At 42.4% G+C, this 21,998-nt stretch overlaps 2 protein-coding genes across 2 annotated transcripts in view; one reads left to right on the top strand and one right to left on the bottom strand.

Moving 5' to 3' along the window:
- Positions 1–206: 206 nt before the first annotated feature.
- On the bottom strand, positions 207–16,794 carry LOC140264551 (centrosomal protein of 78 kDa-like). The gene is made up of 7 exons (XM_072360405.1): positions 16,724–16,794; positions 8,935–8,980; positions 8,162–8,275; positions 3,960–4,037; positions 2,758–2,924; positions 1,962–2,108; positions 207–1,769 (listed from the first exon to the last, which is right to left on the bottom strand). Exons 1-7 carry the CDS (start codon positions 16,792–16,794, stop codon positions 1,718–1,720), a joined length of 675 nt encoding a protein of 224 aa, XP_072216506.1. The 3' UTR covers positions 207–1,717.
- FANCC (FA complementation group C) overlaps positions 16,559–21,998 on the top strand; it is a 64,147-nt gene continuing 58,707 nt past the window's right edge. Inside the window, exon 1 of the mRNA XM_072359391.1 lies at positions 16,559–16,632. The gene's annotated coding sequence lies outside the window, so the exon portion shown is untranslated. The remainder of the gene's footprint in view (positions 16,633–21,998) is intronic.

Genomic DNA, 21,998 nt, shown 5'->3' on the forward strand with positions numbered 1-21,998 from the left:
TTTTAATGATGTTGGTAATTTCATTTTCTAAAATTTAATACTTTGTATCCTGACGTGTGTTTGAGTAATCATGTAAATCACAAGAGAATATAAAGCTTTGTAGCTGCATTTTGACTCTGAACAGGTAGTTTCCCAAACCTCCAAATGTCTTTAAATTTGCTCAGGCATGATCTTTATCACATTTTGTTGATTTGCACCTGCTTAGTACCAATAAAATTAGTTTTATTATCTTAATTTTTGCTAGAGCTTTTCAGGTTACAGGATGTGTAGACACCTCACCTAGGAGAGGAGTGTATTTTATATGCAATAAGAAAGAGTACAGACACATACACGGAATCAAAATTCTCAACAAACAATTTCATACTGATAACAGCTGTCAACAACAGGTCCAACTATTCCATTCCAACTATTTCACGCTTTTCTTATATGTCACAGAAACGTTTTAGAGTATCAACGGGGAGGGAATATTACAGAAATAAGCTGTCGGCTTCCATGCACTGTGCATAGATCCTGTAGACAAAACTCCGGGAATGCTTCAGTGTTCACTGCAAACAGCAGGATATCAAGGAAGTCTTTTATCTCCTGCTGCTTTCTTCACGCCTTGGGAGTGGTCAGCTTCACTCTAGTTTTTCTCTACAGCACCTCCTGAGAGTGCAGATACATACAGGAATTACACTCAGGATATGTACCCATGAGGAAATTTATAGAGACAGAAATGTCGTTAGTCACCAAGGTAAATGCTTCAGCTTGGTGAGTAATGTGTGTACCGAAAATACATATATTGAAAAGACATACAAGACAAATTATGACAATCTTGTCAGTGTAAAGATTAGTTAATTGATTGATACAGGGTATAATTTCCAAATTTTATTCTTGTGTACATAGTTTGTACTAGAATGGGAAACAGCAAAGGCATAGCTGTAATACAGACAAGGAATTCTTAAGGTTCAGTTGAAGGAGCATAAAATGCCACTGACATACAGACAAGTTTTTGGAACCTTGCAGGGGCTCCCCAGTTCCCCATTATTTGTGTTATGTATAGGTATGCATATATATAGGTACATATACATACATATACATATATATATATATACACACACACACATAGATAAGTATAATATACATGAAAGAAAACTAGAGCAGCATGGAATGCTAAGTCTTCAAGTCTACATTACTTTACAGAAAGTTTCTCAACTCGCACAGAAGTATTAAAGACACATTTTTAATCATGCACACATAAAGAACAGTCAAAACATTTCAATTGTTGACAATACTTTGTATACTTTCTTGTATTTCCAATGCAGATCCTACAGTATCAGTTCCAGAATGGTCTACCATCTGCAGTCTGCTTTGCTCTCCTCTTTCTCCATCATTGGCAATTAAAGTTTCAGTCACTTTAGGGATGTATTTCTTTGAAGAACAATTTTTGCCTTTTCCATCCGAAGAAGTGGATGTTCCACTACCATTATATTTAACATTCAGACTTGAATCAGGAAATGAATTCAGACTAGTAACCAACTGCCTTGCTGAATGATGTCCTTTTGCTTGTTCATTCTGTTTGACTCTCCACTCAGACAATGCTGGAGTGCTACTTGGAGATTTATCCTCTTTGGTTTGGTTAGTTGCTTGAGCTTCGTCTTCTTTCCATAAGGCTGGCCGCAGCTGTTGTGCAGCAGTATGACATTCGTGCATCTATTTAGAGCAGAGAAATTCACAATCATCTGAGATTGAGATGTGCCAGAAGAAAGCTGGATGTTCCCATCTCTGTTCTGAAATAAGAGATTCTAATAAATACACTGATAGAGATATAGAGAGAAAATTATGCAAGAAAATTGCCACCACAACTTTCTTTAATGCATTACATGACAGTACATCTTACTGTCCAGGGTAGGGAAACTGCCAAAAAATACATTAAAATAGCATCAAGTACATCACAACTAGCAATCCCTCTATAGACTGACTTTGTTATTTTGGGTATGCTCTTGTTTTCCTTCTTCCAAAGACTTCTCCTATTAACAGGTTTACTGAGAGTAGAATTCATCTGTGGGTGTCCCAAAAGACCAAAATCTGACCGGTCTGTCCCAGCCAATACAGCAAGTTGTCCAAGTCTGTAAAACAAAGTTAAAGAAAAAAGAAAAAATTATTATATGTATATAAATTATTATTTATATGTAAAATAAGCTTTATATGCTAAATAAGCTTTACAAGAACAGGCCTAAGAACTTAATTTTGATGAATGAGAAAAATAAACCAACTCTGAGACACTACAAAATATGTCAGAACCATAATACAAACTTTGATCAATATTCTCTTGAGTATTCAAGTTCTAATAAACAATCCAACATTTAAGTACAGAGGATATTTTCATCCGTCTTGCTTTCTATCAATCAGCAGAAGGAGCCCCAAAACTTTTTGAAGCCAGCTCAACTGCATTGTAAGTTTGAACCACAGGAATGCTAGAAGCAACAGATAATCCAGCAAAGATTGAGCAATGATGTTTTAATAGCAGTTTTCTTGTCCTTTGGAACATGTTTCTTCCAAATTTTTTTGAAGGACAGGTGCTTGAATTCAGTGGGACAGTGCTTGTGTCACTGAACAACATGAACAGCAAGGATGTACAGAAATTCGTTTTTCTCTTAGCTCTTTACTAGCACAATTCTAGGGAGCTGAAGGAAGAAGGCAAAGTAATTCATTCAGAGGATAACTGTAACAGAATCTCAACAGAGGCAGTTAAACTCAAATAAAGTGAGAACTTACCCAGCATCTTTAAGAAGGTCTAAAAAAGCATGAAACTTCTGGAAAGAGTTCTCAATGCTGCCTAGAACACCTTCATCTTCCAAAATCATGTTGGTTACTGACTGCATACGAAGAGCCTCAGATAGAGAAGTATTTAGATTCCTCAGCCTTGCATTTTCAACTTCCAGCTAAAGAAAAAGTAAAACCATTCCTATCATTCCCAGTTCAAAAAATACGCAAACACCATCTTAGCAAGCTTACAGAGAAATAGCACAAAAAGAAATGCACAAGATGCACAAGATAATTGATAGCAAGCTTCCAGTACCAGAAATATTCAGAGCATTGCCACATGGAACAGGTTTGTTTATCTACAGATGCAGTTCTATGCTACCCTACGTGAACTTACGTCAGGAACTCAAAGCTGATGACTCAGCACTGTCTTCAGTATGTACTGAACAGCGCAAAGCAAGTGCAAGCAAAAAGCCACTATTTTTAAATCACATAACTCCATATGTACAATACATTCACAAACAACTTACTCTTACCTATAAAAAAGGCCATATTGAAGGCCATTATGCTACGTTCATCTCTCTGTATCAGAAGGAGTGCATATTATCTATCTCATCTGCTCTGTGCATCTCAAACATTTACACTACATTAACTCTTTGCTACGGAATTCTGCTTACTGATTACCCTTAAATCAAAAGGGTCTTATGTAGGTCAGCAAGAGCAACTCATAGCTACAGCTAACATGCTACCTACCCAATAAATGCATCTGAGATTTTCATCATCAAAAGGAACAATTTAAAACAAAAACAACAACAAAAAATTAAAACAAAACAAAACAGCACAAGTAAGGTATATATTGACTCAGTGAAAATCAAAGAACTGCAACTGTTACAAATTTCAAGCAGAAGGAATCATTTTCTCAAGGAAAACAAATGCCAAAATGCTCGTATCTGTAACTAATACACCTGAAAAGAACAACGTATATTAGAAGATCAGCATGGCCAGGAGTTCAAGGTTCTGGAATAGGTTGAACAGAACAAACACATTACCAAATGTAGATTTCATCATTGTCCTTAGGCTAGCAAATGATCCATATCACTTTGAACTGAAATTCTGGAAGCTATGAAGTTAGAGAGTTACTGAAAATTACTCCAAATAGGTAAGCCAGTTGTTTGATTGGTGTCAAGTGAAGATAAATAGTTAAGAATGACTACCTCAATTATCTGTTCCTCAGCCTTTACTCTTGCTCTTCGTTCCTCCTTTAGTTTCTCCTTGCATTCTTCTAGCTCCAGCTATCAAAAAACAGAAGATTTATTTCCAAATGTATTACACATGAACAACAACAAAAGCATCAATCAGTTCCCCCAGGCCCATTTCCTCTACGCAGTCTTCCAGTCACTGGTGAGCAACCAGCTGTGTGCTTACCCAATGAGCAGTGGTTACTTTCAGTTGAGTGCAGCAGCCAATGCCTAATACTAAAATAACAACAGGAACCATACCTAACTCTAAAGAACAAACTGGAACCTACACCTAACTCTAAAGAACAAACTGGAACCTACACCTAACTCTAAAGAACAAACTGGAACCTACACCTAACTCTAAAGAACAAACTGGAACCTACGCCTAACTCTAAAGAACAACCAGGAACCTAACGCTAAAACTAAACTGAACACTAACACTAACCTAACACTACCATCAACAACAAACTCCAACAGGGGGAAGAAGGAACTGGGGGCCCACAGAACCAGAGGAGCAATAAGGTGGAGGAGGAGCAGATGTTAAATAATGCCACCCAGCTAATGCTGGGGGCAGGGGCCGCGCAGCAGGGAAGGAGCCAAGCACCTGGACCAGCGATGGTGAAGCTGTGACCATGCCAACGCGGGGCCCGGCACGGTGGTGTGGTGCCAGGCCAGCTATGCCACAGGTGGATCCACCTCCATTGGCTCATCTGGAGGGGGATCCACCTCCATAGGCTCATCTGGAGGGGGATCCACCTCCATTGGCTCATCTGGAGGGGGATCCACCTCCATTGGCTCATCTGGAGGGGGATCCACCTCCATAGGCTCATCTGGAGGGGGATCCACCTCCATAGGCTCATCTGGAGGGGGATCCACCTCCATTGGCTCCACATGGTTGGTGGTCACAAGGCTGGTCCAGGCAAGATGGAAGAAGGCTCCCTTCCCTCTCCTCCACTTGATGGTCACAGTGGGCCCCCTCCTCCTCTTTGGTTCTGGGGCCCCCAGCTCCTTCTCACTTAAAAGCACGATTTCCTCATCGCTCACTCTCTTAGTGCTGGACATGGCTGCAACCTGCCCAGCACTCTCAGAGGCGAGTGCACCAGGTGGGGCAGCAGTAACCAAGGTGACATCTGTTGACATGGGGAAGATTCCAAAATGGCATTAGTGCTGCTGGGAGTGGTGTTCTGCATAGAATGAGGAGGGGGCTGGAGGGCAGGGCACGGCACAGGAGCTACAAGGTGCTCCCTGTGCCCAGCGGGCAGCCCTTCTCTCTGGCCAGCAAGAGGGCACAGAGGAGCTGGCCTCAACATTCCTCAACTACATTCTCATCAAGAACTTGAACTGTCAGTGCTAACTCCCTCTAGTGGAAGGAGCAAGTAGTTTTCAGACCATACCTTCTAGTTAAGCAGAAATTCAATTTGGTTTGCCAAGCATTTTTTGTTTAAGTGAAAACAAGACTGTATTTCACTGAGTGGTATGCATAAATCCTTTTCTTGAGCAGAAGGATGCTAAGTTCTCAAGATGCTGCATAATGAAGTTCAACTCTAGTCATTCAGTCACATCAAAGATGTTTGATCTTAGCTGGCACACTGGCAGTCGAAGGAGTTTCCACCTCTTACTGTTTATTCCCAGTCTGCAGTCTCATCACTGTGCTACCCATACGACTGCCCCAATTCAGTAGCAGACCATGCCAAATCCTGCCACAACTGAGCATTCTGATTGCTTCTCAGCTAGATCAACTCCTCAAGCTCACTCTTGATCCAAGCACCCATGCAATATTGCTAATTAACAACAGATCCTAAGTCCAGTCACCACAGTTGAAGTGTCCATCACTTCCTGTCTCACGTTATCAGTCACAGACTTCTGCCATTCATCTTGGTCCATTTCTGAAATTCAACCAATCACACTGGCCAGTATGAATCATTAACACAGCTGAAAACTAACCTGGAAAAATACCACTTTTTGCCAAAACAGCACGTTAAATCATCTTGCCATCAGATAAACAGAAAAAGATACAAGATAGGAAAAGACAATCACGAAATGGAAGACAAGATGAAGGGAAAGTAGACCTCACAATTAAATGCTGACAAGTAGTTCCATTCTGCCATGGTGTGAAACACTGCTTTTACATCAGCATAACAAAAAGGGATGGGAACTGACCAATATTGCTTAAACAGTGCTACCAGATACATAACTACAGTACTGGGTAGTGTTTTGGTTATCAACTATATTAAGGGCACAACTGTTCCTTCTGATGTTTCTGACAGAATCCTCTGCTTTCCATTTTGTGTCCACTGCTTCTTGTACTGGCACTTGGCACTGAAGGGACTAGCTCTGTGTTCTCTGCATCCTCACTTCATGAATTTATACACATTAATACGATTCCGCCTGAGCCTTTTCATCTTCAGGCTTAACTGCTTAATAAACAGCCTTCCCTCATAAGAGAGATGTCCCTTTGTTACTTTCATGGCTGTTCCTTGGACTCTTCACCAGGATGTCCATTCCTTTGTTACACTGGGAAGCCCAGAACTGAACACAGAACTCTGAGTATGGCGTCACCAGGGCTGAGTAGAGCTCAACCTGATGAGAACTCTTCCTAATGAAGCCCAGGATACTACTGACCTTCTTCACTGGCCTTCAGTGTTGGCTATTTTCAACCTGGCGTGCACCAGGAAATTAAGGGGCTTTTATGCAAAGCTCCCTTCTATCAGGGTGGCTCCCAGTATCTTCTACTGGTGCCTTCAGTTGTTCATCTTCAAGTCACGGGGCTTCAAAATTCTCCTCGCGGAACTTCTTCACTCTCTAATAGTTGTGTCTTGAAAATAAGATTCCACTCTCACCAAATACCAGGAACACAAATATCAAGTAGTTCCTGAAAACAGTGAAGTTCTTGCTGCATACATGTTTCCGGCACAATATTCATATGATGTGGATTTCCATGATTCCAACTATGCTCTAGATAGAGTGTTGAAGCCACTGTGCAGCACAGTATCAGTGTGCTGCACATGAACAGTATTAATATGAAACCACCTACGAAGAACAAAGCTCTTACACAACTTCAACTCTCAGGCCCACGGAGAACACTCCTGAATAAAAGTTCTGAATGACAGACCTAAAGTATCTATTAGCTGAAAAAAGCCACATTACTATTTACCCTGCATCCATAGTAATTTTGCTTTTCCCATCAACTCTAAGCTATCCTAACTTGGCCACTGAACATACATCTGCAGTGTCAAAGTTTTGACTTTGCTGTGGTTATACAAAGACAGCTCTATCATCCCAGTACTTATAGACGTGAGCAGTTAGTGCACAACATTTAGTGGACAGTGACAGCTACCACAAAAAACAACTGCAGGTCTTATTTTAAGCAGTATGTACTTGGAGGCAATACAGCTTCTCCATTCAAATTTCAAATCTTAACAACACCTGAGATATAACCCAGTCTCTGAGTGAGCATGTTATTTTTATATCAGTGCTACATTAGGACAGTAGTGTTACGGGGTTGCTTAAACATGCCTTTTGTTTTCATTTCATTAGAATGTGCCCTGTGAAGATACTTGCACCAATAGTCTCACTACTGCTCTTTATTTTTTTTAATTTATTTTTTTTTTTTAGAACTACCGAAGAAGCATCAGGAATAAAGAACAAATATGCAAAGCACCCTGCTGACTTGTTAAGTATTCCATCAGCCAGGACCCTTAAATCCTTCTCGGCAGGGCTACTCTCAAGTTCTCCCAGTAGGTATACATATCTGGGATTATCTTGACCTAAGTGCAAAACCTTGCACCCTGCTTTGTTAAACCACATTAGGTCCACAAGGGCCCACTGTTTAAGTTTACCAAGGTCCCTCTGGATGGCATCCTTTCCTTCTGCTTTATCAGCCACTCCACTCAGTGTGGTGTCATCAGCAAACTTGCTGAGGGTACGCTCAATCCCATCATCTACGTCATGATAAAGATGTTGAAGAGTATTGGTCCCAAGACGGACCCCTGGGAGACATTGCTTGTTACAGGGCTCCATTTGCACACAGAACCATTGACTACAACGCGATCAACCAACCAACTCCTTATCTACCTAAAATTCCACCCTTCAAACACAGCTGATTTGATTTCACAGGTCTTCATGAAATTTAAGAACATACTTCTTACCTGTAACTGTTGATACTTTGTTACACTAACCTTATCTAGGAATTTTGTCAAATCAGGATGATTAATAACATTTTCTAGATCTTCAGTCTCTTCACTTTCAGATGTTGAAGCACTTTCCACAGTCACTTTCACAGGAATATCGGTCTGATTGCACCAGAAAACAAAACCCAGCCACGGTATCAATCCATGCAATAACATAACAAATTGAATAGTATCAAACACCTTACTTCAAGGCAAAGCTTTCCACAAGTCCATTAAAATGCATATTCAGCCTGCCCAACTATGCAGCTTCTTCCTGATGTACGGGGAAGAAGAGAGGACTGGGAGGGACAAAAATGGGATAGGAAGACGGAGCAGGAAAGAGACTTCCTCCCTCACCCCACCTACTCTTCCCCTTCCCCCACCTCCAATTCAGTAGTTTCACAGAGGGGTTCAAACTCGAGTACGTAAAGCTAAGTAGTCCAAAAGCAGAAGGAAGACAGGAAGAGAGAAAGCAGGAAGAGAGAAAGCAGCATCTCTGGGAGAAAAAAAAAAAAAGAATTCTCCTTAAAGCCTCAGGTTGGGTTACGTCTACCCAAACCCAGCTTCCCAATTAGAGTAAGAAAAAAAGGCAGAGAAAGCAATGGAAATAAATTAGGTACCAGTGTTTCAACCAAATACTGAAGAAAACTTATTTCGCACTTCCACAAGACAAAGAAACTAAGTTAAAATGTTTTGGTTTCAACTTTTAGACAGTAAGATTCTAATGAGCGCACATCTTTTTATAATCTAATAAATAAACTGTCATATGAGTAAGAAAGTACCTCAATCTTCAGTGGTAACTCTTCAGAATTGTCCACTGGCCCTCCCCTGAAAAGTTAGAAAGAAAACATTGGGAAGACAGAAATGTATCATGTCATCATTGATGCCTTTATTTCCAAACACAGGGACCTAGGAGAGGTGATGAAGTAACTTAAAACAGTGTTAGACCCTTTTAGCATTCCTTTAACATTCAATACCATTTGCTTCAGAGACCAGCTTCAAGCAGGTAAAACTGCACTGGGGAAGGAAACTGAAGTAAAAAAAAGTGAAGAAAAGTGACCAAAAAAGCTCTTTTTAGAGTTTTTTTTTGGAGCTAGCAGCAGTGCTCTGCCTGGGCTAGCAGCTGGCAGCTTGTGGGAGGGCTCCTGACTCAGCAGGGGCGGAGCTAACACTGCCTGCTCTTTATCTCTGGTAATTGACCTTGACCCATTTGCTGTGTGCATAAAGAGAGACCTGGGAGAGTGGGAACAAGTACACAATGCAAGGCAGAAGGTGTGGAAAGCTTATCTGAGCACCTAGGGTGAAGGTAATCAGTGTCTGAGGGCTGCCTGCTCTGCCCTCTCAGTAAGGAAGTAGTGGGAGTGAAGGCTATGCCTTGTGTCAGCACAGGTGAGTGTTCTTGTCTTTCTCAGGTAACTCGCTCTTCTGTTGACAGGCCCTGACACCAACACTTCCAACATGGTCCTCTCCAGGAAGCGGGCTTCCCATGCAAAGACTGTGGCAACTCAGACAGAGGGTCTGCTCCATAATGTGGCAGTTCAGGACTCTGGCTGCCGGGAGTGCCTCAGCCTGCTGCTGCCAGGGGAGGATGGGAAGGATGTGACTTGGGTGAGGTGTGACCAGCTAGATGAGCTGCTCAGCCTTGTGGTGGAGCTTAGGGAGGAGGTAGATAGACTGCGGACTATCAGAGAATGCGAGCGGGAGATTGACTGGTGGAGTGACTCTCTGCGAGAAAGGTGCAGAGATTGCACTTCCCAGACTGAGGGAGTATTGGGAGAAATGGCACCTCTCTCTCACCATAGTCAAGCAGGGAGAGACAGCTTGAGAAGAGAGGAGGAAGGGCAGCAGGTATCAGCTCGGCGTCGCAGGCGACCCCCATCCCGACCTACTTCGGTTCTCCTGGTCCCTCTCTGTAACAGGTATGAAGCACTGAAACCAGAGGGAGAGGTGAGTGATGATGATATGGGAGCGCTGCCACCAAGCTTGCCCAAGGTGAGGCGGACGGCTCCACGTTTGAAGACTGCCTCCTCCAAGAAAGAAAGGAGGGTGATAGTTGTGGGCGACTCTCTTCTGAGAGGAACAGAGGGTCCAATATGTCGGCCTGACCCTACCCATAGGGAGGTGTGTTGCCTTCCTGCAGCCCGGGTCAGGGATATTTCTAGAAAACTCCCCAGCCTTATCTGCCCCTCTGATTATTACCCTTTATTGATAGTTCAGGCTGGCAACGATGGGATTGCTGATAATAGCCTGAGGATTATAAAAAATGGTTTTAGGAGGCTGGGGAAGTTAGTTGATGGAGCAGGCATACAAGTAGTGTTTGCCAGTATTTCTTTGGTGGCAGGGACAAACACCGAGATAAGCAGGAAAAGCCACCTTGTAAATGCATGGCTAAGGGACTGGTGCAAACGCAAAAATTTTGGATTCTTTGATCACAGGACGGTCTACTCGGCACCTGGCCTGAGGTCGGCTGATGGGAATTGCTTGTGTCTGAAAGGGAATCGGATACTTGCCCAGGAGCTGGCAGGACTTGTAGAGAGGGCTTTAAACTAGATAGGAAGGGGGAAGGGGATAAAGCCAGGCCTGCCAGAGATCGGCCTGGGGAAGTGGTATTGGGATTAGGAGAGAGGCGAGGGGCTCAGCTGAGGTGCGTCTACACTAATGCACGCAGCATGGGCAACAAGCAAGAAGAGTTGGAAGCCATTGTGCGGCAGGCAAACTATGACCTGGTTGCCATAACAGAAACGTGGTGGGATTGCTCCCATGACTGGAGTGCTGCAATGGATGGCTACAAACTCTTCAGGAGGGACAGGCAAGGAAGGAGGGGTGGTGGCGTGGCTCTCTATGTCAGGGAATGCTTTCATGCTGAAGAGCTTGCGATTGGGGACAATGTGGTTGAATCCCTATGGGTTAAGATCAGAGGAAGGGCTGACAAGGCAGATATCCTGGTGGGCGTCTGTTATAGACTGCCAAACCAGGATGAAGAGACAGATGAGGTGTTCTACGAGCAGCTGGCATGAGCTGCACGGTCGTCAGCCCTTGTCCTCATGGAGGACTTCAACTTCCCTGACATATGCTGGGAGTACAGCACAGCACAGAAGAAACAGTCTAGGAGGTTTTTGGAGTGCATAGAGGATGCCTTCCTGATGCAGCTGGTCAGAGAACCCATGAGAGGAACTGCCCCACTAGACCTGCTGTTCGCAATCAGGGAAGGTCTGGTAGGAGATGTGGAGGTTGGGGGCTGCCTTGGGCAGAGTGACCATGAAATGATGCATTTCTCGATTCATGGTGGAGCTTGGAGAGGGAATAATAGAACTGCTACCTTGGACTTCCGGAGGGCGGACTTTGATTTGTTCAAGAGACTAGTAGGGGGAGTCCCCTGGCATTCAGTCTTAGCGAGCAAAGGGGTCCAAGAGAGCTGGTTGCTCTTCAAGAATAAAGTCCTAAGGGCACAGGAGCAGGCAGTCCCCCTGAGCTGCAAAATGAGCCAGCGGCGAAGAAGACCGGGGTGGATGAATAGGGAGCTGTTCTTGAGGCTCCGAGAGAAAAAGAATCTACTGCCTGTGGAAGGAGGGACGGGCAACTGAGAATGAATTCAAGGAAGTCGTTAGGATGTGTAGAGGTGAAATCAGAAAGGCAAAAGCCCAGCTCAAATTTAACCTAGCCGCTGGGGTGAAAAGGAATAACAAACTCTTTTATAAGTACATCAACAGTAAGAGGATGACAAAGAAGAATATCCACTCTTTACTGGATGAGGCTGGGAACGTGACCACTGAGGATAAGGAAAAGGCAGAGGTTCTGAATGCCTTCTTTACGTCTGTCTTTAAAGGTCAGACCAGTTATCCTCAGGGTACTCCTCTCTCTGACCTGGTAGTCTCAGCTGGGGAGCACGCTAGCCCCCCTGTGATTCTGGAAGAAACAGAGACTTACTACTCCAATTGGACTGCCACAAGTCCATGGGGCCGGATGAGATCCACCCGAGAGTGCTGAGGGAACTGGCAGAGGTGGTAGCTGAGCTGCTTTCCATCATCTACCAGCTCTCCTTGTTGACTGGTGAGGTCCCAGAAGACTGGAGGCTTGCCAACGTGACTCCCATTTACAAGAAAGGCTGTAAGGAGGATCTGGGGAACTACAGGCCTGTTAGCCTGACCTTGGTCCCAGGGAAGGTTATGGAACAGATAGTCTTGAGGGAGATCACGCGGGATGGCCGGGGGATCAGGCCTAGCCAGCATGGGTTCATGAAGGGCAGGTCCTGTTCACCAACCTGATTTCCTTCTATGATCTAGTGACCCACCTGCTGGATGAGGGAAAGGCTGTTGATGTGGTCTACCTAGACTTCAGCAAAGCCTTTGACACTGTCTCCCATGGTATTCTCCTGAAGAAGCTGGCAGCCCGTGGCTTGGATGGGTACACTCTCGGCTGGGTAAGGAGCTGGATGGAGGGCCGGGCTCAGAGAGTGGTGGTAAATGGAGTTAAATCCAGCTGGCGACTGGTCACGAGTGGTGTTCCCCAGGGGTCAGTGCTGGGGCCTGTCCTCTTCAATATCTTTATTGATGACCTCGATGAGGGCATTGAGTGCACCCTCAGTAAGTTCGCAGATGACACTAAATTGGCTGGGAATGTGGATCTGCCTGGGGGTAGCGAGGCCCTACAGAGGGATCTGGACAGGCTGGAGAGATGGACTGAAGCCAATGGGATGAGGTTCAACAAGACCAAATGCCGAGTCCTGCACTTCAGCCACAACAACCCCAGGCAGCGCTATAGGCTTGGGGCGGAGTGGCTGGAGGACTGTGTGGAGGAAATGGACCTGGGGGTACTGATTGATGCACGGCTGAACATGAGCCGACAGTGTGCCCGGGTGGCCAAGAAGGCCAACGGCATCCTGGCGTGCATCAAGAATGGTGTGGTGAGCAGGACTAAGGAAGTCATCCTGCCCCTGTACTCAGCATTGGTGAGGCCTCACCTCGAGTACTGTGTCCAGTTTTGGGCACCTCAGCACAAGAAAGATATGGAAGTACTGGAGCAGATCCAGAGAAGGGCAACGAGGCTCGTGAAGGGCTTGGAGAATCAGCCCTATGAGGAGAGACTAAGGAAGCTGGGGCTGTTTAGTCTGGGGAAAAGGAGGCCGAGGGGAAACCTTATCGCACTCTTCCAGTTCCTGAAAGGTTATTACAGTGAGAGTGGGGCAGGTCTCTTCTCACTAGTGACAAGTGACAGGACAAGGGGAAATGGCCTCAAGTTGCGCCAGGGCAAGTTTAGGTTGGATATTAGGAAGAACTTCTTTATAGAAAGGGTAGTTAGGTACTGGAATAGGCTCCCCAGGGAGGTGGTTGAATTGCCATCCCTGGATGTGTTTAAGAGCCATTTGGATGTGGTACTCAGGGATATGATTTAGCAGAGGTTTTTTTAGAGATGGGGTACTGGTTAGGCTGCGGTTGGACTTGATGATCTTCAAGGTCTTTTCCAACCTGGGTAATTCTATGATTCTATGATTCTATGTACATATGTGGATGTTGCACACTGTGGTCTTCTCTGGAAGGAAGGGAAACCTTTTTACTGTTCCTGATACTATGTTTGCCATACTAATAGTTGGGCAGTTCCAGCTCCATCTATAAAGAACTACAGTGTATATTCAGTGTATATTCAGTGGATATATTATCTGCTTGAAGCCTTGCAGCAAGGCTTTGAACTAAACAGTAGTATATGAAGATACTTAGCGTGTTTACTTCAGGTAAGGGGTCTGAAGACATTTTGTCTGGTAAAGTGCATTTGTAGAAGCAGCATTTCTTTAACTGTTAAAGTGGCACATACCTTTTAGCTAATGACTATACCACGTACAAAATATATTGCATATGTGATGGTCATGTGCACTGATAAATTATACTTACCATACACCTTTGAGTATCTCACCTGCAGTTTGTCCCATTAACCTATTTTCCCCGAGTATTTATTCTAGTATTCCAAACCTCTGAGCAGCTCCAAACTTTTTTCCCCCAGACCTGTCAAAGATGGATTTCTTTCTTTTCTCCAAAACAGGGATTTTTTTCTTACTAAATTAGTACTTTCCAAAAGACAAAAGGATGAGATTTTGCCCTGAACCAAAGTGTATTATCTGATATACCACATCAAAGCGCAGAACTTCACAAGCAGCTTTTGCCACATGCCTAAGCAAAGAGGAAATTGCTAGGTTCTCAAGAGAAATCCTTTCTGACATGTTTAGATTTTCACGTCAGCATTCTTATCTACAGCAATGCTACCACTGGTAAGTTTTAAAAGAATCAATTTTTGGAAGGTTCAAATATTTACTACTAGTAATTCTCTCTGTGAAATCATACGGTTGAGTTAGTGGTATGCTTAGTAGTACATGCTGTTAAAGACCAAGGCTATGAGAAAGAGTCCAAACCATATTTTCGAACATTCAGACGTACTGCATTTACTATATGTACTAGAAGGGCAAACTGAATTTGAAACATCTGAAGTAGCATAACATTTGTATTAGCATTCACTTGATCTGTACTGTACTACCAAAGTAATTATTCAAATCAATGTCACAAAATTGATCATAGAAAACAAATAAAAATTCTCTCATGTTTTTATTTGACACAAAAGGGAAGGCACGGAATGACTGAAGATTTGTATGAGTTATGAACTGGACTCACAGAGTGAATATGGGTGTTACACCCAAAGCTCTGAGCTGTGCTGTGCAGATGTGCTGGATGTGTGGGAAACATCCTAGCCAGTTTGCCTTGGTGGATTGCATGATGAGCAATTGCTGTTTCCCAAAAAAGTACTCTGGAACTTCTACAGCTGAGCCATTCTAATTCATCAGGTGCTAGCAATTCAGCAATACTAAATGAAAAAAAGTAATCTAGGAATCACGGAGGTATTACTACATAGGACAGGCTGAATTTGTATTTGTATGAGAGGAGATTGTGTCTCATTTTACAGAAAATTAAAAGCACTACTGAGTGGAAAAGACGACACATTACACAGAACTGAATAGAAGACTATACAAGCTGAATGGAAGTAACGAATTTGCAGTTTTTATCCACTTTAGCCTATGTTCAAAGAGGAAAACAGCTTCAGCAGTGCTAGACCAATGTTTATGCAGAGGATAAATCTTCGTGAATATTAATAAATATTAGTACTTATAAGCCTGCTAATTCAGACTAGTTGTTGGTAGAACAAAAAGTTTGGCAGAAATGTTGCAGCAATTTCCCACAAGTTTCTTACAGAATCACAGAATCATAGAATGGCCTGGGTTGAAAAGGACCTCAAAGATCATCTAGTTTCAGCCCCCCTGCTACATGCAGGTTCATCAGCCACCAGACCAGGCTGCCCAGTGCCACATCCAGCCTGGCCTTGAATGCCTCCAGGAACTGGACATCCACAACCTCCTTGGGCAACCTGCTCCAGTGTGTCACCACCCTCTGGGTGAAAAACTTCCTCCTAATATCTAACCTAAATTTCCCATGTCTCAGTTTAAAAACATTCCCCCTTGTCCTATCATTATCAACCCTTGTAAACAGCCATTTCCCTTCCTGTTTATATGCTCCCTTTAAGGACTGGAAGGCTGCAATGAGGTCTCCCTGAAGCCCTCTCCAAGCTAAACAAGCCCATTTCCTTCAACTTTTCTTCACAGGAGAGATGCTCCAGCCCTCTGATCATCTTAGTGGCCCTCTTCTGGACTTGTCCTAAGAGCTCCATGTTTTTTGTACTGGAGGCTCCAGGCTCGGAAGCAGTACTCCAGAGCACATTTTAGTGCTCATCTTAGTGCTGAATATGAATGTTTCATCATATACTGCAGCTATCTTAAGTTACTAATCAGTCCCTTTTTAACAACTTGAGGGCATGCTGCTCTGTGTATTTCTTTCAAACCTGATCTTTATTTAACCCCAAATTTCTTACCTACTTCGGTACTTCAGTGCTCATGCTATTTACACATTTCAACACAGACTCCGAGGCCTGATGGTCCTGACAAAGCAAACAAGTTTAGCGAATTTTGCACTTAAGCTTAGGCTGACCAGAAAGGTCAAAATTAACTTTATTCCTTGACAGTCCACAAGTTGAACAGCGGGCAGGCCTACCCATCTACCTAGGCCACCACACCATCCCTAAACCACCCATCCCAACGGCCACGGAGCCCAGTTCACCCTCAGACACCTGCACAGGTCCCACATTAGTGCTGCTGCACTGGGAGCGGTGTCTGTGGGCACAGAATACAAAAATCGTTCGGGCTCTCGGTGGTGAGGCACGAGGCTGATCAGCCAGCATTTCAACACACGCAAAGCAAACAGGAAACCTGAGCGTAACAACCGCCCACGCAGCCAGCCGACGTCCAGGCCGGGCCGCGGCCATCCCGCCGACCCACATCCCTTCCCCGCCGGCTCCGCCTCCTGCGCACGCGCGCGGCCTTCACAGCCGGTTCCGCGACGGCAGAACGCGCGAAAATTCCAAAGCGGCGGCGCGAGCGGAGCTGCGGGGTAAGCTGCGAGCAGGGGGCGGGGGCTGCGGGCGGGACGGAAAAAGAAGGGAAGGGAAGAGAGGGAACAACGCCCTTTTCTCGCCCCTTACCCGCCCGTCCCCCGTCGGTGGTCGGCGGCGCCCCGCGGCGGGGAGATGGCGTGACTGGAGGGTCCGCGCATGCGTTTTGAGGGGTGGTGAGTGGCGGGGGGGCGGAGGTACGGACGTCTGTTATGTCTGTGCTGCCCATTGCTGCCACTCCCGCTTCCCCTTCTTTAGAGGGGCTGTGAACATGGAACAGTACAATGCTACAGCGCACACTTAGGGACTTGGGTTCCTAACGGGCTCACAAGAGGCGTGTAGAGTTCATAGCTCTGTTCCTGAACCAACAGATATCTAGCCTTTGTGCTGTGCAGTCTGACATGGGCCCGCATCTGTTCCAGTGGAACAACTCCAGGGCAGTGTGTTTTTATGGTGCACCTGTAGGTGTACAGCAGAGTCTATAGTATATATGTGCCAGCATCTGTATGCGATATTCACCCTACCTGTAGTAGGTGGATGACATATTTGACCTGCTATTAAAGAACAGGGAAGAAATGGGCCATTTTGGGCTTAGGATCACAAATGTGCATAAATGAATCATAGATTTCACTCAGGCATTTCCCAAGTCACCATTTTTGGTGTGGAAGCGTAGTTAAAATGAGATAACAACTCTAGTGCTCTATTTCAGTGATGAATCCTACTTTAGGTTAACTCTAGGGGACATCATGTTCAAGCCATAGGTCATTGAATACATGGGGATTGTGGAGAATTTGGTGACTTCTCCTACGTATTGTTAATTAATGATTTGAGTTTGTTTTTTTTTTTCTTTTTGTTATTTTTTTCTTCCCCCCCCCCTTTCAAAATCCTTGATTTTATTTATTTATCTATTTGTAAGAAAAGGAGCTTTCCTGTCACCATCAAACCAAATATCATTCATCTGCTTTCTTCATTGCCTTGCTTTTTCATTTATTTATTTATTTATTTATTTATTTATTGCATTTATGTCCATATTCTCTGTCTGAGGTTAAAAAATTGTGTTACAGAGTAACTCGCATGGTATTTCCAGCACAGTTTGAGTTATTATGAAGTTATGTTGTGAGCTGATGTCAATGAAAATCTCCTTCCTATTAAATTCTGACACTGCTGGAAAGCCCACTTTGTTGACTGTTTTTTGCAGCCATGCGGTATATTTTTCCTCCGTTTGTTTGTTAACCACTGCCATCTCTTGGACAGAAGCAGGCATGCTGAACGTTCATCACAGTGTGTCCTCTAGTGGCTGGTTTTGTAAGGAGTGTGCAAGTTCTGCTGTATCTGCCCCTCAGAGGAGTCTCGTCTTTGAAAATACAGTCACTGGGAGTCTGAAACAGACACTGAAGTCTGTATTTTTTCTTACAGGTTCAGTCAAGATTTAATGATCTTTTCTGTGTTTTTTGTAGTTTCCTATGAAAATAGGTCCTCCGTGGTTTGACATCTTCCTACCTACTGAAAATTGAACGTATCAGCCAGTTTTAGGCATGGGACAGAAGCCTTAAAAGCAATTATTTTCCTATGTATTTTCTAGAAATTGCATACAGAGTGAAACAGACTGTGATAAGTGGAACTCCTTTATTCCGTATTTTATTTGGCAATAGTCCTCCGACATAGTGATCTCATACATGTGGGCCAGCTGGCTTGTCTACACATTGAGTTAGCTATAGGATGCCGTCCCTTCAGGTTGGATGTGTCAGAAGAGACACCAGTATGAGTTTGTTTTTTATCTATAACTGATGTTATAGATGGTGAAGTCAAATGAAGTTACCCATTTGAAAGTAGACAGTTGTTTTCTTCAAAAGGAAGTGACCTTGTATGCTCAGTACTCTTGAGCCACCGTCTCCTAAGCCATCCATTGAACCGGTTTTCTTTCTTTTTCCATAAAATGTATGTTACAGTATGTTGACCTACAGTTGTGCTGTACAGAAGGTGCTGCTTTTGACCAAGAATTATTCCAAAACATAAGTGATGAGCTTTGTAATGGATGAAACAACTGTTTCCTGAAATTAGTCAGAAAATGTTCTTCTATTTATGCGGAGATGTTTTGGATATTTACTAGAAAATGCAAATATTGTACAAAATAAAAAACCTTCAGTATGTAGGGTGGGTTTTTTTTTTGTTTTTTTTCTTAAGATGTATGAGATGCTTTATAACAAACTGCTTAGAAAAAAACAGATAAAAATATAGCAGGGTTAGAAGAACTTACATGTATAAACAGGAGGGCAGCTGCTGTTACTCATGTAAAATCTTAAATTAAACAACTTTCGCCAAAGTAGGTATTCTCATATCTATTTTTCTGGTTAATGTAAACAACTACTATTATTAGTGATGTTGCTAAAATGGTAACATTCATTGATAAGTCTGTATTTTCTTTTATGTAGCTTTGGAATTAAAAAAAAATTAAAAACAAAAAAACATTCTGTCTTGAAACTTAGTGGTAAATTCCACCAATTGTTTTAGGGCCAAATAGTGAAATTATTTTCAAAACTATAGGAATGTGAAATATATTAAATATTTTCTATAACAGTATATTGTTCTGTCCCAGTAACTTTCTGGCTATTTTGAAAGTGTTTAAAACTTAGTAAGAATAATAATCACAGATGTGGTTAATAAGATATTTGATCAAGGCTATGCATAGGCTAGACTTGTACTTATTTGTGCATTTTACTGTAGAAATGGTGATTTTCAGGTGGCTATGACAAATGGTATACAATAATCATTATTTGTATCTCTGATACAAAAATAATCATAAGTATTTTAATCATAAATAGAAAAACTTATATTAATGTAATATTTCTAACTTAAATCTTCTAAACACTAGAATTTTTGAGTTAGTGTCTCTTTAACTTCTTTGAAGGGATCTTTTACCTGTAATGGTAAGAAATGTACTCTTTACCAAGAGTTGTTTCTGTTAATATTTTTAAACTGTCAGCCTTATCAGACAGATTTATGACATTTGACTTCTCTGTGTATTTTGTTGTTGTTGTTTTGGGTGTTTTCACTTCTAATAGAAATTCTGCAGATAAGTAATGCTCTGAGTTATAGAGGCATAAACTTATCAGTTATTAATTGAATAGATGCTGTTGGTCACAACTTAAAAACTTGCCCAGATATAACACGCACGGCGTCAGTTATGGTAATCTGGGGATGTGAAAGTCCACTGAGGATTTTGTGGTTCTTTCAGAGGAGTACATTTTTTGTATGTGGAAAGTGAGCAAATTGAATGTTTTTAAATGCGCTGTTTCAGTTTGTTTAAAACAAAACAACAACAACAGCAAAGAAAACAAGAAAAGTAGTCTGCAGTTTGAAAGCTGGAAATTAGAGCAGTACTAACAGGCTTCTGCAGAGGAAGAGTAGAAAAAGCCCTGGAAAACCGATCAGCTTCTTCAGTGTTGTATGTTGTGTTAGAAATGAAATACCACTCCAGGCATCTGAATCCTGGAACCAAACTGCAGGGTTGCAGTTTGAATCCTCCCTACTGGTAGATTTCCTAAATATATTAAATGTATAAAACTACATTGACTCTGTGATAGTATTGAAATACTCCATGTAATTGCTGTGATGAGAGTGTCTTGATATACAACTAAATCAATATATATTGTTAGGTCATGATTAGATTGGATGATCTTTAAGGTCTGTTCCAACCATGATTCTACGTGGGTGTCCAAGGAGAACTGGCCAGGAGGTGTATTGCTGTGTTATACTGTTCTCACGTTACGCCTTAAAATTGGTCATCTACCGTCAGGTGACCCAAACTGGTAAGGAACTCTCCTCCTATGAAGTACCAAAACTATACAGCTTTAACTTCTTATCATGTGTGACATTGTTAGATTGTACCTTTTTTTTATGAACAGATGAGACCAAAATTCTTACTGGTAAATCACAGGATCTACTATTAGGACAGTGAAAAGCACACAGGCACAGAATATGCAGGAATAATTGACTGAATTCCCCTGATGAGTGCCTCGTGGGTTTTGATGTCAGTGCTGTGTCTCCAGTCTAGCTGCCTGCACAGTCAATTGTTCCTGCAGTTCAAGTTTGATTCATTGAAAGCCTTTGCTCTCTATGTTTCTGAGGAACTCATCACTTCTTATTTGCAAAGAATGAATAGGCTGATTTAATGCCTGTGAATAGCATGAAACCTTGTCAATGGACTCAAGGGACAAATGTCTGTGGGAGTGTGTTAAAATAATGTACAACAAAAAGGTGTAAATGTTGATTTGGGTGTCATGAAGTTATGTTTTATTCTTCTGAAGAATACATTTTTCTTTTTCTGTCAGGTGTACTTAGGGCTATAAATTACAACTTTATTCAGAAGTGGGTTTTTTGTTGGTTTTTTGTTTTGTTTTGTTTTTTAAACTTTGAAGCAATTTCTGATTGTGGGTAATTGAAGAGAGAGTTTCTGGCAAGTTTTTCTTAGGCCTGAAAGAATTGCTCTTTCATTTTCAGGCTCACTGTGTATGGACTGTGAATGTGTTTCTCGGAATTAGTGGCCTCAACTGATGTTAAACGTGTCATTTTTTCTTACACTTACCACGTCGAGTCCATACAAAATAGAGCACATGTCATAAAGCCTGTAAAGAAAATACTTTCCATGTTCATTGTGTGTTGTTTTCTTTTGGGTGTACCATTGCCCTTCACCAGTGCAACTACTGTGCCATATTAATATTATATGTTTGAGAAGCTTAAGTTGAATAGTAGCCTATACTTGAGGAAACCCTTGACAAATAGTTGTGGTTAATGGATGAGAAAGTATGAGACCCCTGTCTTTTACTTCCTGTCATTTGTTTCCTTAGTGACTTTGAACAAGTTGTTTGCTGTTTGTGCCTCTGTTTCCTTGCAATTAGCATAGTTATCTAAAAGTACTTTAATGATGTAGAGCTGAAGTTTCAATTGAAGGACCTCCTTCATTACTACATGTTACTTACTACTGTAATTAATAGAGGTTCTTTTTTCAATAAACTTTTTGGAAAAATAATTCACTTTGTTAAAGCAAGTCAATTATATACATTGCGCAATTAGCATTGTGTCATTACCATAAGCTATGTTTTCAGTAATGTTCAAATGCTTGAGAGTTTGGACCACGTGTCTCCTTGTATTTTTGTGTAAGTCAGGGGTAAAACATGGGTAAAACAAAGCTGCCCAGCTATTACAGAAGCATAATTGTTGCAGTTTAATAGACTAGTCATTCTTTTCTATGTCTAGATAGACTGACTGCTCTACCCTTCTTTTTTGTATTGTTTTGTTAATGACGGAACAAGATACTTTTGAAATGTGCTACCAATTTGCAGAATCTCCTGCATAGTCCAGTTGC

This window comes from Excalfactoria chinensis, chromosome Z (genome assembly GCF_039878825.1).
Source record: "Excalfactoria chinensis isolate bCotChi1 chromosome Z, bCotChi1.hap2, whole genome shotgun sequence".
NCBI classification, from domain to species: domain Eukaryota; kingdom Metazoa; phylum Chordata; class Aves; order Galliformes; family Phasianidae; genus Excalfactoria; species Excalfactoria chinensis.

Bases quoted from the DNA above. Each gene is read 5' to 3' on its own strand.
- LOC140264551 (XM_072360405.1), bottom strand. From the start codon at position 16,794: ATGCGCGGACCCTCCAGTCACGCCATCTCCCCGCCGCGGGGCGCCGCC. The intron at 8,276-8,934 runs GTACTTTCTTAC...TGGTGCAATCAG, and splicing joins AGTTACCACTGAAGATTGAG to ACCGATATTCCTGTGAAAGT. The intron at 2,109-2,757 runs GTAAGTTCTCAC...TTTGTTTTACAG, and splicing joins GACCTTCTTAAAGATGCTGG to ACTTGGACAACTTGCTGTAT.